Source organism: Gopherus evgoodei, chromosome 3, assembly GCF_007399415.2.
Source record: "Gopherus evgoodei ecotype Sinaloan lineage chromosome 3, rGopEvg1_v1.p, whole genome shotgun sequence".
NCBI lineage: Eukaryota > Metazoa > Chordata > Testudines > Testudinidae > Gopherus > Gopherus evgoodei.
Window position 1 is genome coordinate 168,708,933 of NC_044324.1, and position 16,421 is coordinate 168,725,353.

The 16,421-nt window shown below is 45.5% G+C and overlaps 1 protein-coding gene across 1 annotated transcript in view; it reads right to left on the reverse strand.

Annotated features, from left to right (window-relative positions):
• Positions 1 to 2,147: 2,147 nt before the first annotated feature.
• The window catches only part of CAPN13 (calpain 13), a 64,002-nt gene continuing 49,728 nt past the window's right edge, over positions 2,148 to 16,421 (reverse strand). The window contains exons 16-23 of the mRNA XM_030554285.1: positions 15,500 to 15,562; positions 13,931 to 13,988; positions 12,917 to 12,984; positions 10,318 to 10,386; positions 8,772 to 8,850; positions 6,507 to 6,623; positions 3,336 to 3,388; positions 2,148 to 2,534 (exon numbers count right to left, since the gene is read on the reverse strand). Coding sequence (XP_030410145.1) covers positions 2,508 to 2,534; positions 3,336 to 3,388; positions 6,507 to 6,623; positions 8,772 to 8,850; positions 10,318 to 10,386; positions 12,917 to 12,984; positions 13,931 to 13,988; positions 15,500 to 15,562 — 534 coding nt within the window. The 3' untranslated portion in view covers positions 2,148 to 2,507. The remainder of the gene's footprint in view (positions 2,535 to 3,335; positions 3,389 to 6,506; positions 6,624 to 8,771; positions 8,851 to 10,317; positions 10,387 to 12,916; positions 12,985 to 13,930; positions 13,989 to 15,499; positions 15,563 to 16,421) is intronic.

Sequence of the window (16,421 nt, forward strand, 5' to 3'; positions counted from 1 at the left end):
CTGCCAGGCAAGATTGTTCCTTATCGTCAATTTCCTAATGCAGTGTCCAGTCTCATTTTTAGAAGTTCTAAGCGATGGGCCTGCTACCAGTTCTGACTGAATTTGTCATGGGAGAGGGGGATCAATATTATTGACTAGCTCAAACCTGCCTTTTTGCTTTGGCAACAACAAATATCTCCCTGTTCTGATCAATTTAGACAGTTACACACATTTAAAGAAACTAATTTTAAAAAGAAGTCCTAGTTTTATCTGCATATGTGATTCATTTCCTCACAGCACAGTTCCGGCATTTAGACTTAAAAAAACAAACAAAAACCCAGAAAAATTCTGCTTACACACAAACATTTTCCATTAAATTAAACGGTGAGCTCTCTCTAAAAATACAGGACCCAAGTCTGCTACCATTTGCTTTACAGTAGTGTACATGGAGTTAATCCTGATTTACTCCAGATTACGAGGCTGATCAGGAACACTACATGCGTGAGAATGGGAGACCACTTGCAGACAATACTTCCAAACATCCCTTATCCATGGATAAAATGGGCGCAAATACGTTCTTCCCAAAGCTTTCCTGTCTTCTTCCATGAGCATCTTTTAGTATTCCCTTCCCTACCTCTTCAGATGAAGTCCAGCTTGTCTAAGAAAGAGTCCATGTCCACAAACATAAATAACTAGTCGTGTATTGTTGGTCCAAGAAAGCCCAGCTCATCAATCAGTGCTGCTTGGCTTGTTGAAAGCCACATCAATAATTCGTGTGTGAAAGGCACTTGAGCTGCAGCACATCAAGAAGCATATGAGCTGCATAGAATGGGGAGGAAGGGCCTCTTAGAGGCAGCCAGTGGGCAATGTCTTATTAAAAAACTAATCATGATATTATATGTGTCTCCCCTTCCTAGATCATTGCAATACTTCAAGGCCTGCTGAAAAACCATGTGCACAAGAACCGAAGCCCAGATTCACCACTTGATTTCTGCAGGAGATAGGTACCTTGGTAAATTATCTTCTCCCATGGCCAGCAATGGGTTGTCTCTCTCTGAACTCTGTTCTGTGTAGCTGGCTAAATACAAACGATCCTCCCCAATCTGAAATCAGATTAATTTGCTTTACAAGTCAGGGTACTCAGATGAGTTTGCTGTGTTCCGTGGCATTTTGTGCCTTATTCACAAGGATTGGTACAACAACAAGCAGGGATCTGAGAAAATGTTCACAAATCCCCAAAATTCTATGAATGCCTGCACTGTGTAGTGCATTATCCGTGAGCCTGTGTTCATTATTGGTTAGCCTCTGGGCTTAGAGTTTCACTCGCAGTGGAGATCAGAAACAATTGTGTGTGACATAAGTGACCAGTCACATGCTACAGCTAATGAGTCACTAAAGTGAACAATTGATGAACACCCCATAGGCTGAATTTAATTCATCAAATTATCAGGGGAAAATTATAATTCATGATATTTGCAGGAGTTGGGATCAGCTGATGAATGATTCTTGAATAGAAAAGACTAAAATTGGCGTATCATTTGTAATGGATAATTCAACCAACTTTACTCCCCCAGGGCAAGGTCCTCATATTATCCTGGTGTGTTATTTACATGAGGATATGTTGTGATGTATTAACGCTGTAATGCAAACACCATCCTCTTGCTATATGAACATCACCACAAGGCAGCTTCATTGCACCACGACACCACACTCCAGCAAAGGGCTTGTGCCTCCATCTGGGCTCTCACCCAGGAAACTTTGACAGGCCAGACTTTCGAACATGCAGTTGCATGCAAATGCACACTCTACACATACAAATTTGAGTTGATTTTGTACAGAAGTGCTCACTTGAATGGGCAGACACAGGGTTGGTGCATACAAAACTAACAGTACAGGTAATGACTTGGAGCAAATCCACCCCCCTCTTCTGTGATTGTGGGGAAGTGGTGTGGTTCTGCTGAACATAACAGGACAAGCTAAGACCCTGTCCGTCATAGTTCTGAGTCCTCTGTGTTCAATGTACTTTGTTTACTTTTAAGTACACTGTGTCAATAACAGAGAGAGAGGCAGAAAGAAATCCATCACAGCTTTTTTTTTAAACATCAGATTTTTTTTTTGTTATAATTCTGTTCCCTGAGGAAGGCTCACATCAGATGCAGCTTCTGCGTTTCAGCAAATTTCCTGCTTTTTTTTTTTTTTTTTTTTGCTCAACTTTCCAGCTGGGTTGATAAGGAAATCAAGTGCCTTTGCCCAAAGTTATACAACAGGTCAATGGCACAGCGGCAACAAGAACTCAGGAGCCTTCTGCTGCTTCCTAGTCCCCTTTTCTCTAAGCATCAGCCCAGACTGCCTCCTGTTTCATCTCTGTTACCTTTGATCACAGCACACTGTCTCCCAGGGTAGGAGGTTGCAGTTGTTCAACAGTGTATTACAGCACAGGTGTGTCACAGCATGCTAGGAACTCTTCTCCTCTGTTTGTACAGGATTGAGGTGACTCCTTACCAACAATGTAGAGCCATATCGCTGCCTTAGCAGTACATGGTAAAAGTCATCCACTGGGAGAATGAAGAAAATGCATTTAGATAGTTACAGGAAATCTAAGTAGCGGATGCATAATAATTTAGAATGTAAATACTGGAGCACAGCAATTCTCATGCTGTGGTCCATGGGGAGGAGGCTGGTGACATAATGCTGGTGCATTTTCCTTGTTTCCGGCTGCTAAATTGCACTAAATACTTTCCTAATGTTATTCTTTTAAGTTAATGGGGCTATGTTCTTTGTACTCCAGAAAGATCAGAGGTGTGAGAAAGGAGGGAGTTGCCACTTAGTCTGGTGTCTGCTTTAATCTAGGGTATGTCAGCATCTCAGTCACACTTCTGACTGCAGCATATAGACCTAGCTAGCTTAGGTACCAATTGCAGCACAGCTGTGGCCACAAGGACTTCAGCAGGGGCTGTACTAGCCTGCCCAGAGCCCCAAGTATGTATTTCTAGACCATGCTTCTGTGGCTTCACTATTATTGGTACCCAAGCTAGCTAGATCAAAGATAGCTCACGTATGTCTACATTCTGCAGCCACATCTATGACTGCAGTGTAAGCGTAAGAGACATCCTTAGAGTGAAATCTGGCCCTGTTGAAGTTAATGGGAGTTTTGCCATTGACTTTCAGTGGGGCCAGGATTTCACCCTTAATGCACAGTTACCCTATGTAAGAAGATCTCCCACACCCCTTGTGCTAACTTTTCCGAAAGTGATTCAGTGAAGAAGGCACTAGTAATGATTCCACTTTGGATCTGAGGAGGAGAACAAGAATCTATGAAGGCAGCAAAGGGCACAAACACAATGAGGGCTCCTCACCTCTGTTGCAGTGAAGCAAACCTTTCCATCCTTTGATAAATTGCGAAATACACCTAGGGAGAACAAAGACAGCTTCACTTCAGCAGGAAGAGGTGGGAGGAGCTTGTAACATAAAAGAACAAAGTTGTTTCCATTCTGGATCAGCCCAGTTTCATCTAGTCCAGTATTCTGTTTCTTTCACTGGCTGATGCCTGAAGATTCACAGGGAGACCAGATGTCCCAGTTTTATAGGGACAGTCCCAATATTCAGGGCTGTCTGATATAGGTGCCCCCCCCCCCGTGCTGATTTTTCACACTTGCTCTCTGGTCATCCTAAGTATGACACACACATAATACATCTCACAATGAGGTGGGAGGGAAATTCCTCCCCCACCCAACATCCACTGGCACCTGGTGATCACAGTATTCTCAGAAGCAACTCACGTAATCATTAAGTCCTGCACACTTATCAGCTAGTAACTGCAGGTGCTGTCTCAATTCATGTAGTTGTCAAAACTAAAGGCGGTCAAAATTTTTCCAACAAAAGGTTTGGCTGTAGGAAAATGTTGACTGGAACCTTTTTGTTTGTTTGTTTAAATTGCCACTTTGTTCAGATTCAAAAAGAAAACAAACTTTAAAATCCTGGTATTTCCTATGACAGGTCTAATTCCTGCCCAACTGTAATCAAAACATCTTTTGACTCCCTTCTCACCACCCAAAAAAAAAAAAAAAAAAAAAAAAAAAAGCTCAAGGCTGGTTGGAAGATCCAGAATCATAGAAACGTAGGGCTAGAAAGGACCACAAAAGGTCATCTAGTCCAGTGGCTCTCAACCTTTTTTGGGCCCGGGATTCATCTGTCAACTTTGATGGCCCATTGGTACTCAGTAAATAGCTTTAGTATCAAAAGCATATGGCTTACTATTTCTTACCCACAATATATAATATGCATGAATGTAAAAAGTATTAAAGAAGTACACTGCATATACCAGAGTGTGGATTCCTGCCCAGGAGGGCTGGCTGAGGTTGGCTCCTCCAGGCTTGCAGCGCTGATCACTCAAATTTTGGCCAGCCCAGTGCCCTGTCATCATGACAGAGAGAGAGCTGGGCCAAACCTGAGCAGCGCAGTGACACAGTGCATCAGGTCACAACACCTGGGGTAGGTTAAGGGTGCAACCATACTGTAACCTGGTTTCCTGACATGATTGTATCAATGTAGATCAGATCTAGGTGTCTTCCTAGGCACAATGTGCAGTGCTAGTGTTTCCTACTTTAGGCAAAAATGAGTCACTGGTGATTTCTCTATCTCCATTTAAATATGGCTTGAAAGTAGAAGCTGCTTCTGGTTTAGGTTACATCACTCTGGTTATCTTAAGAATATGAGTAACAATTTAATGGGGGCAAATTTTATCTTCCCTTCTGTATTCCCACCATGAAGGTGAACTGTCACTTATTCCCATTTGGCTCAGTTATCCTCACCTGAAAAAGCCGTGTTCACAGATTTGAAATGTTTGAAAAAAATATATTGTATTAAACTTTCTGGAAAACAATAATTGAAAGACCTGAGGGCATTTTTAGGTGCTTGTTAGAGACACCAGTGGAACTTACAGCAATTCATTTCAAAATGGATTTAAGGGTCTTTCTATCAGCACTTACTGTGCAAAGGGGCTTTTATCAAACCATTCATTTTTTTAAAAAGATGCAAAAATGGACACACTTGTAGCCAGAAGAAATTCCATCCACACTGAAGGATGTTAATCATCTTGGAAATGTCGAGCTTCTAACATTGTTGTTCTATTTGCATATTTTTTTTCATTAAGAGTTAAAATTGGAGATTCTCAAACTCTGAGCTGCCTCTGCTACCTAGCCTTGAACTAGTGTCTGAAAGCATTATAAGGTATCACTAAGTTTTGAATGACTGTTTCATGTCACCAGAGCCCAGATCCTCCAAGATATATAGATGGCTAAGGCCCATTGAACTCAATAGGTATGAGGTGCCTAAAAACCCTTTGAGGATTTGGACCCACGATATCAACTGTCCTGTGAGAGGCTTCAAATAACTCCTAGGGGAGTCAATGAGGACTGCTCATATTCTCCAGTAGACAAGGTCTCTAGAAGCTGCAATTCAGGCTTGTGACTGTTAATCAGGGGTCTTCCTCTTAACCTTAATGACAAGCCTCTTTTGCTGGTCATGAGTGCCCCATCCCCTGCTGCAGTTGTATGTGCTCCTCTACTCAACAGAGCTTGAATTTCTCCAGACCCCTCTACCCCAAGTTCTGTTGCAGGCTAGAATGCACAACACTGATTAAAGGTGGCAGATGCTGCCTAAGACAGTCAAAGTTTTAAGGTCCAATTTATTTCATGTCTTAGAACATCAAAGGTGGAAGGGACCTCAGGAGGTCATCTAGTCCAACCCCCTGCTCAAAGCAGGACCAATCCTTCCTTTTTTTTTTTTTTTTTTTTTGGTTGCAGATCCCTAAATGGTCCCCTCAAGGATTGAACTCACAAACTTGGATTTAGGAGGCCAATGCTCAAACCACTGAGCTATCTCTTCCCCCAGAACCCAGACCCCATGCCTTCAGCAATGAAAAGTCAAGTGGGGTGGGAGAAGGGGACAGCAGTGCGTGTTGTACACTACCTCCATGCCACTATGAGCCCAGAGTCCACTAGGGCAGCACACACAGAGGTGGGGCCAGATCAGCTAAGAAATGCACTGAATCAGAACATCTCTTGGGCTTATGGTGCTCTGATGTAGCCATGCTTGGAAAACCTGTTCTCTTCTGGCAGTATCTTCAAAGGGCATCATCCACAGCAATCCTGCCAGTTGCTCTCTCTCGCCATTGAATCTCCCATTAAAGGATAGCTGCCCCCATGGGTGAATCTGGCCCTGCGTCTAGTAAATTAGTGTCAAGTCCCCAAAAGGCAGAGGGACACTGACCTAGCCCAGTTCCTGCATTGTAGCAGGTTCAGTCTTTCCAAACTATTCCCTATAGATAGGCATCTTTCCCTGGTTCTCAGCATCTCCAGCAAAGACAATGAATTCCCTACGCTGGCAGGCAGCCAGTGCCATTAGGTGCACTATCCTTAACCTGTAGTTCTAAGGATATTGTGATATGTGGTTGATGCAGTGTAAGCCCATATTTTCCATGTTCTGAGACCCCCACAGGACTCTAGCTAGCCAAGAGCATGACTTACTTGCCATGGTTTCGAGACGGATCATGCAGCACACAAAATCGGGGAGACAGATTCTCATGGAGGAATCGCTGTACCTCAGAGCTGTCAGATGGAGGAGTTGGCCATTGACAGCCAGGCCTATGAGCAAAGTCAGAAAGAGCAGGGAACATGCTAGCAACAGGAAGAGGCAAGGTCCAGCCATCCTCTGAAATGACGGGTAACTAAGGTGGTTACATATGCCCAGGTTATACACCCACCAAGAGACCCTCCATCCCTGCTTAATGTCCCCTAAGATGGTAACTCCCTCCTTGAGGGCCCTCACAAATAAAATCCAGTCAAAATCCTTTCCCAGCCTCAAGTCTGGAGATCGCGTTCACTTTGTATATGTGAGCAAGAATCTCAGCAGTAAAGCAACTAATCCCATTCCCCTTTGTTAATCCATCGCAGGCAGTGGACATGTAAAAAGTGCACTGACTAAAGCCTTAAATGCATAGGACCTCCTTGAGCCCAGACTTGTTGAAATCTGCCTTCAAGACATCTAGGCACCATCCAAGGATCCCACCATCCCATCTTAAACTGGTAAGTGGTCAGGAGTTTGGTGTGGGCAGTCCTGGGGTATGGCATGTCCTTGCCCCTGAAATCCATCTCTGTCAATGTCTCCCCATCCTTCAAAAATACCCTTACCTTTTAATTGCAAAGGCATGCATGAGTGTATTCACTTGTTGGCCCTAGAGAGGTTGCCTTTCCTTGCTCCCTGCCCTCTGCCCTTTCTTTATCCTTGTGCTTAGATCCCTTTGGCTGGGTTTGTTAAAGCTTTAAGAGAGTGGCTTTTCATTTTAACTGGACGGAAATTATTCCATTACATCACTGAGCATCCCAAGCACTTCATTAGGTTGATGCTTATGAAGAGCTGGGACCAGTTCCTCATCTGGTGTAGAAGAGCAGTGAAGCCAGTGGAGCTGTGCGGATTTACACCAGCTGAGGATCTGGCTTATTATCCTTCTAAACATTAAGGCCTCAATTAAGGTTAAGCTCCTGCTTTGCTGAATAGTGATGGAGTCCAGTAAAATGTTTCAATACATGCTTAATTGGGGCCTATATTTAGCAGCATTCTTGGGGTGAATTAGGCTGTTGTATGCTATTGCTGGGTCTGATAATTCTCCTTCCTCTTCCCCTCCTCCCCCCAGGTAAAAAAAATCCATGCAGGGGGCAAGGGAGGCAGTCTTTTGAGGAGAAGATTCTGGCCTGTGCTGTATGGTGTGGAAGGAGGCAAAGTGCTGGGGTGAGTGAGTAGTGTGGGTGTGTCTCCCCTTCAAAAACTGCTTAGAGGGTACAATGTGCTGAATTTGCCATTTTTTAATATTCCCTATTTATCCCTTCAGTATCTGTATGTGTGCAATCTTCCTCTGTATTTTATACTGCATGCCTTTAGTACAATAGCGATATATTTCAGATCCCTGAACTCAGAGTTGCTTGCTACACCCTGATGACGCATCAGGAATTTCAGTCTGTACAGGCCATGTTATATCCTCCTCCTGAAAAAAATCCACTGACTTTGTGGCTTCCGTTGATTACGTTTTGCCTAGAGTTCCCCATAGGGGAAAAATTTATATTCTACTGGCAAATGCAACTTAAAAAGCCATTTAGCTAAATGGAAGGATCTCTAATGCAGATTTGCTGGACAAGTGCTTCCTCTGAGATATCCTATCGCATATGCAAAAGGTAACCAGATATAACTAAATAAATTCAGTCATGCAACAGAAACTGGATTGCTTGCTTAAAATTGTGGCACTATTCTAACCAACAGAGGTCAGTGCAAACTAAATAAAAGGTCTTTCAACGCAGCTTTCTCCTGTACAACCAGTCACAGTCCTGGAGAGAGACTGAATGAACTAGAGGCTGTTAAAACTTCCTTGCTCCTTTCCCCTACCAGGTGCTTCATCCCTGACCAAGAGAGAGCACCTCAGGGAGTGAGATGGAAAGTAACTCGTTCTTTGGCCTCTTTGCTGAGCCTTATTGGCCTTCCCACCACTTGGCAAATATCCATCATCAGCACCAGCTCAGCAATGCTCCACTCCATTCCTGTGCTGCAGGACCATTCAGCAGGGGAAATGGCTTCTTCCTCAGACATTCTCTTTGGCTTGGTTACACGGGGAATGGATAGTGATCGCTTTGTCCTTGTGAGATGCATTACTCGCGGATAGGAGCAGGAGCTCACTAGATCTTCCATACAATCCCTCCACCCTCATCTTTCCAACACTCTCCTCATAGCACAGCTGAACATACCTGCTCTCTGTACTGCATTCTTCAAATCGGAGATGTCCAGGAATCCAGAACCAGTTCCCTCCACCCTCCTGAAAATGTCCTGGAAACCATTTTGAAAGAGTTCAGCTTCTTACTTTTAAGCCAACCTCAGTGGCCCAAACTTGTGCTATGACCTAGCATATTGGCCACTTGCCAATGCATTTCACTTTCTCCTTAATGAATTAGCTTAGTGGAAACTAAGTGCAACATCCGATAGGGGGACTAGACTAAGACAGACAACTTTCCAGAAAGAACAGCTGGGTGATCCTTGCTCCTGGACTGAGGGGGCTTACTGATGGGGGCAGAGAGGGATTGATGTAATGCTCCTTCAGAGCACTGGCCTGGCCTAGTGCACTGATACAAGGGGAGAAAGAAGACAGAGGGGAGCACTGATCACCTTGGGATATCCCTCTGCCAACGACAGCATTGATGTGGAACTGGAGGGTAAACATGTCTGAATGGATATAGAGTTGTGACCTTTTGTGTATATCCCCTGCACTGTTTTACTTGTTCAGACCAAAGCTGGTATCTCCATGACTCTGCCAACACAAAGAGCCCATCAATAATGACTCAACTGAACGAATAGTTGCAGAACTAATTTCTGTGGCACTAGATGGGGTGACGTCCTTCTATACACTCCATTTTCTAAATACAATAGGCTATGTACTCAGCTCTATTGACTTGAATAGGGTTATGCCCACTTATACAACAGATGAGGATCTGGCCCAGTATGTTTAGCTTGGCCAAAAAACATCCTGTGAGATACTAACCACCACCAAATGGTGGTAGGCTATAAATAGCAAGCATGGAGAACAGTTGTTCAGGATAGCCCAAACAGATCTAACAGGTGAAACCAAGGAACATTGACTGTACCAGAATGTCTTTCCTAATTCTGGGGTCCCTTTCTCTGTCCTAGAGTCTCTTAAAGGAAGTGGGGGATGGGGAGAAGGAGTCCTGTTACAGTATTTGCATTGTTTAGAAAAGGTAATGGACAAGCAAAGTCTGTATTGGCAGGGAAGCATGGCCTTTCCATGGATTGTATTATGCAATGTGCCTGGCTGCCATGAAATAGGGCAATAGCCTTTCACAGAAACATAGGGTGGATAATAGGACGACAAATAGGTAATCCAGTCTAAGTGCTTGTACTCTCCAGGGATACTCACCATCTTGCTACTGCATATGAGCAACCACAGTCCTATTGACCTGTGAGATTATTCCTATATATGTAAGTGCAGGACTGGGACCTAACAGCTTCTCTAACCTACTCCTTAGGATCTGCCGTAAGGGCAGAGCACTTAATCCTTGCCAGAGCTGTTCTTACCAGTCAGAACATTTGACGGGGGCTTCTCAAGCCAATATTTGAGCTCCCTACTTTTGAATTATAAGCCAGGTGCTTTATCTACTAAGCATCAGTGCCTTTGTTGCGGTCTTTCCACCCCGCACTATTTTAATTTCATAGTATCTGCATCCCCTTGATTAAAAATGCAGCACTAGCTGAGAAAATGGGTTCCTGACAGCTCACATGTACCTTGTACTTAGCAAGGAGTTTCCAGAGGTGCTGAAATTCTTGAAGGGAGAGTCTTCCATTAGACTTGAGCTGCATGTGTGGTTAAGGCTTAAATGTTTAGTGGCCACTAATCTTGGGTTTCCTAGGAGCAGGATGCCATTTAGGCCAGGGCTTGCCTCACCGAAAAGCAGATGCAGGAAGGACCCCCCCTCACACACACCATGAGCCCTGCTAAAGGTATCCTGCAGCCATGAAGGTTGGAATGTCAGGCTTTAAGCTGGGGAAGGCTAAGGTTTTCCTTGCTCTGCGCAGGGGTGGGAGGAGCTATAGACTGCACAAAATAAATGTGACAACCTAAATATAACTGAGGGCCATTAAGCAGCAAAGTTATATGGTGCCTTTCGCAGCAAGGGATCATGAGGCTATAACTCCAGTGTATGCACGGCCCTATGGCAATGCAGCCACCTTTGGGGAGGAGTAAAAGATGCTGTGGTCTAGCCCCCGCCAATACCCCTGCTTGGGGCCCACAGGCATTACCTGTGGTTAGATTCTGGGTATGGTTAAACTGCACTGAACTTGATTATAGCACAGGTAGGCACATCTGGGCTGGCTTTAATGTAGCCAGCACTGATAACATGGGCTTGAGGGTGGGCTAATGGCACATGTAGGTACTTAGGTGGCTAGCCTATGCTACACTGTTAACTTAATCTAGCTATTGTTACCCCTGCTAACTTGGGTACGCCTCCCTATCTCTTCTCTGAATGTATTGGGATGGTGAACAGGCTTGAGATGGGAGGGGAAGATAGAGCCTCCTCAGCATAAGGTGTAGAGTAGTCATAGCCCCATTAGTGGTATTAGATAGCCCCAAGATCCCCATGGATCTACCTTCTGTTGCACCCTGCTCCTACACTGGCACAAGGCATTTAGATGTAATGCTGATGACCCTCCCTGCCCCAGTCGCTGACAGGCAGGCTCAAACCTGGGACCGCTGGAGCTTAGTGCCTGAGCCTCTACTGCATGAGTTAAAAGCCAGCTGGCTGTTAGCTAAGGCTGTGGAGTAGACCTTTCTTGGTGCCACTAGCTGGGACAGAACACCACACCCAGAAGATGTGGAGGTTATACACACAGCATCTCCCTGAAGGAGGTCTAATATCTGACCCTGTGTGTCCTCCCATAGTGCTCTGTTCTCTGTAGGTGAGGCTGTCTCTGGCCCCTGCCTCTCTCACAGCATCATGGCTGTGGCTGCCACAGCCCTGAGAAAGCAAAGCCCCTTATAGTGAAATAAGGGAAAGTGGGTGGTGCTGCCCTCAAACTTGGCTGAAAGAGGCTGCTCTGGTCTTTAAAGGCCAGTATAGGTCACACTGTATGGGGGTGGCTACCAAAGTAGTGAATGAAAAAAAAAATCTTCAGTAAAAATGGAATGGGGGTGGGTGAGAAAAGTGGCTGTGTCAGCACCCTCCATGTGTCCTGCATTCTGTGCCTGTTTAGACGGCAAGAGGGTGCAGTAACAGGAAACCTGGAAAGAAGGCAACTGGCTGCTGGTCATTTTTATTCATTTGCTGCAATCTGTAATGGTCTGGCACTATCTCAGAGTTATTCCAAGGCCTGGAACAAAAAGACAGCACGAGAGCATGCAGCGGGGAGAATTTATGTTTTCATCAAGGAGCACTCTTGTTTTACAATGGCCAGCAATGCATTTCCAGTGTTGTCTTGTTAACAGTTGGAGGACTATGCCATCCATCTAACTAGAAGAGGTACACACCAAAGGATGAATAGTTTGCCAGGCTTTCGCCTGTGATTCAGCAGTGACACACTGCTGCTGGCCACTCCAGCCCTGGCTGATGTCAGAGGAAAGGCAATCATAGCTTCATTGTTCTTGACATAAATCCAGAGCGGCGGCAGGGGCAGCTCCAGGCACCAGCACGCCAAGCGCGTGCCTGGGGCGGCAAGCCACGGGGGGCGCTCTGCCAGTCGCCATGAGGGCAGCAGGCAGGTTGCCTTCAGCGGCTTGCCTGCAGAGGGTCCACTGGTCCCGCGGCTTCGGCGGACCTCCAGCAGGCTGCCGCTGAATTCGCAGGACTGGGGACCTCCTGCAGGCAAGCCGCCGAAGGCAGCCTGTCTGCCGTGCTTGAGGCCACAAAATACCTAGAGTCACCCCTGAGCAGCAGGCTTGGAGTTCCAGTTCATAGGCAAGCCAGGGTTGGCAACCTTAGAGGAAGGATGGGGAGAAGTAGTGTTAGGTTGAGCTATCCAGTGGATCTTACTGAAATCCAGCATCGTCCTCTGGAAGCTGTGCAATGCCCAGACTGGGGCCAAGGCTTGTTAACCACAGTGCATGGAGAGTTCAGAAGAAGAGGACAATGTAATTAATAGAATAGGTTTTTAAGTAACTAGGGATGGCCTATAGCACCCAGTGAGCTCCTGACAGCAGATTCCACCCCCCAAGGGAGTGTGCATGACAAAGCCCTGCATACATTGTGGGAAAATTATTTGACACATGTGGCCAATATTTATTTGCAGGTTGTCCCAGGGGGAGGCTCAGCTGAGCCATAACTGAAGGAAAGGATGGGCTGCACGGGGGAGTGGGGGGTGAAGTTTAGTGCCTTTGCTGAAAGGATACATCCATCAGAGCTAAAATGCCTCTGCATGACTCAAAGCAGAATTCTCCGCCCGGACTGGCCATCCGATCTATAAGAATTGATAAAACAAAAGTGATCAGACAAAGAACAAAAGGCGCCCTGGGTTAGGTCTCTACCTCCAGAGAGCAGGGCCCCAACCAGGTCACTGTTGGGAGGTGGATCTTAGTCAAGCCCCGAGTGGCCCATATCACTAGAGGGAGGGAGGGAGGGTTGTGTGTGAGAGACACTTTTCCAACTGGACCCCTTCTGAGGGATGTCATTCAACAGCAACCCAAAGGTAAATAGATCCCATACAAATTTGGTGATCTCTCTCCTCTATTGTTGTTTGACCCCCTCCTTTTCGGTCTCTATCACATGCTGCACCCAATATTTGAGAGGTAGGGGAGTGATGAAGACCAGGACTAGACTTCCACCAGGGAGTGTTGCAGGTGGGCATTGAGTTGACCTGGCAGAGCTGTGAGAGAGGTAAGGACTGGGATAAAGGGGGTGCTGCATGTCCGGTTGGAGAGGACCTGTGACTGGATCCCATAAAAAAGCAAGTGTGTGGCCTAAGCAGAGCTGTGTGGTGCTCTAGGCCTGGACCAGCAGGGTACTCCACAGGTCAGGGCTGTGTGGGGACCCAGGACTGGAAAAACAAAGGTGCTGCTGGTCCCAGTAGAGAGCACTTAGAGGCGCAGGGGCGTGCCGAAGTTCAGCAGCATGAGCTGCAGCAGCCTCGCTGCTGTCTGTCTGCTCAATGTGCTAGGAAAGGCTAAGTGCTGACCTGGATTGGAGCTGGGCTGTTTCACATCTTCCTACATGTGAACATTAATTTTTTTAATAAAAATTAAGCATAAAGGGAATCCCAGAGAGGCTTTTTCAATTCGTCAGAGGTCTACCAATCCTGCTGAGCATTTTCCTAGGACCATTAGAGTTGGTTAGATCTACAGCTCCATCTAGTTCACACTAGATCCAGGGTAGGAAAACACCATTAACTGAATCATAAAGAGCTTTACCTTTCAGGAACACTTCATTGAGGAGCCTTTGCAGCTGTGAGGCATTGATGTCTGAACCCTAATGCAGAACAAAGCACATGAGTTTATAAGCACCAGGCTTCCTTACTCTCACCCCTTTTCTTATTCTCCACTTGCTTACACCATTGCAAATCAGGAGTAAATCCACTCATGGCAGTCAAGTTACACAGCTGCAAATCTGGTGTGAGCTCAGAATCAGACTACCTGAGTCTCTGAGCCATGCTTTCTTTTTAGAACAATAATTTGTGCTGTCCATGAAAGGGTCTTGAAGTACTTTATAAGCATTCCCATCATTGCTATGCGCAGAGCAGTATTATCATCCCCAGTGTTGTACAGATGGATGACTTTCTTAGGGAAACCCAAGCCTGAGAGATGTTAAGGTCCCACAAGAAGACCGTGCTTGAGCTAGGAATGGAACTCAGGTCGCCTGACTCCCTATCCTATGGTTTAGCTACATGACCATCCTTCCTGCCTGACTATTTTTATTTTAACTGTGGAGTATTTGTTATGGAGAAGCTGGGCCATCTAAAAGAGTAGCTGATTCCTAGAGCCAAAGGGTCAGTGTCTCTGTATTGGCTGACCCATGCTCAGCGTAAGTCTGAAAGCCTGAAGGAGAGTGGGGGAAAGACATTGTTTAGCCCCCTGTGTCCCTGGGGTGGCTGGGCACCGGTAAGGTTCCTGGGATAAGTTAGAGCAGCCTGAAGTCTGCTTTATCTTGTGCCAGCTGTCAGCAATCTTCAGGGGTTGTTGCCAGAGATAAGCTGATGCAGGAGCACAGTAGCACCCCACCACACACACCACTTTTCTGGCCATGAGACATAAGAGCTGATACACTGCATTTACACTACTGTACATTTTTGCACTGGTGCAAGCTAGTGAGAATCAGGCTCCTTGTCTCCTGCTCTACATTGATGCTGTAGCTCTCAGCTGCCGGACTCATGAGTCATGTAAAATCTTCCTGCCCTGCCCCTATCGCTCCCCAAGGCCCTCCAGGGCATTCTGTGTGACAGACTGTGTCATTTTTCACCTTTATGCATTGATATAACTATTAACTGTGAGAGATCTATTGTGTAAAGGCTTTTGGCAGTGATTTTTCTCTTGACTAAGTCAAGGAGTTCTTTTATAACAGTTTATTAAACCATTAAGAGCATCTCCTGTGAACACGCACAGCTTGGCTCAGAGAAAGCTGGAATCAATTACTCAAATGCTGACTGATGTCTGCTTTCCACATGCAGCAAGTGCAAACCAGAAACCGTTCTGATCAGAGGGAAAAAATATCCAAGGATTATTTCTAATTGCTTGTTTAAATAAACCCCAGACAATCATCCCCTAGTATAGTGAGCAGTCCATTCTATTCCAGCTCTCTCTCCCACTTTTCAGTGGATTGTGGCAGCCAGATCAATGCTGTTTTGAAGGTATCCACTTCAGGAATGATAGGCCCACATTTCCAAAGACATTTTTCTACATGGATTGATAGCAAGACGGGAGATTTTTCTTTTACAATTCCACCTGTCTTTTAATTTTTTCAGTAATCGGCTGTATTCAGGGTACCTGTGTAGCATATCTGAGGAAGATGTTTTCAGAAGAGTTGTCTTGACTCTGCCTGGGTATGTCCTGGATCACAGCAAAACATGTACATATGCAAATTAGTGACAAAAGCCACGGGAGCCAGAGCCAGAACTGTATTATTCGCATAGCTCTGCAGCTGTGTGCAGCACTTCAGAATGGACAAGGTATATACAACAAAGCATATAGTGCTGCCTCAGAGACCCAGCATTCTAAAGGCAAGAAGAGATACAATAGTAATCAGGCAGGAAGTGGTGTGTGGCTGTTATAACTTTGTAGAATGAGGGATTTTGGGGGGAGGAGGGAGGGAGATTCAGAAAGGATTTGAAGAGGGGGTGAGCTTGGCCTCTCTTAAGTGGGAGGATGATCTCAGCATAGGGAACCATGTGAAGCCAAAAGGTAAGTAAATGGAGGAGTCAAGTGTAGAGAATTTTAGGTAGAATACAGGAAATGGGAGGAAATCGGGGCTAGTTTGTCACCTGATGCAAACTGATGTCGCTATATTGAAGCCAATGGCTCCCTGCCATTTTAGACCATTTAAAGAGATGGCCCATAGGCAGGGATAGAGTTGTGGACAGCTTTGGAAGTGGAAGAAATGGGAAGCCAGTGTAGAAATTCAAGAAGAGGAGGGGAGAAGTGATGGGAGCTGCCTGAGAAGAGGAAGATTGCCTAGACAGCTGTGAATTAATACTTTAGGGCCTAATCCTAACACACATGTAGCCTCTGACTCCAGTGGGATTACTAAGGGCCACCTACCCATGTGAAGTTTGCAGGATTGGGCACTGTACTTACATATGACAAAATATAGGTTGTTGGTTAGTGTCATTATTTAAGGAAATTGAAAGTTTGTTAGTGTAACTGGATAATAGACTAAACAATAGGTTTCTCTCTCCATAACAGGGCTTAA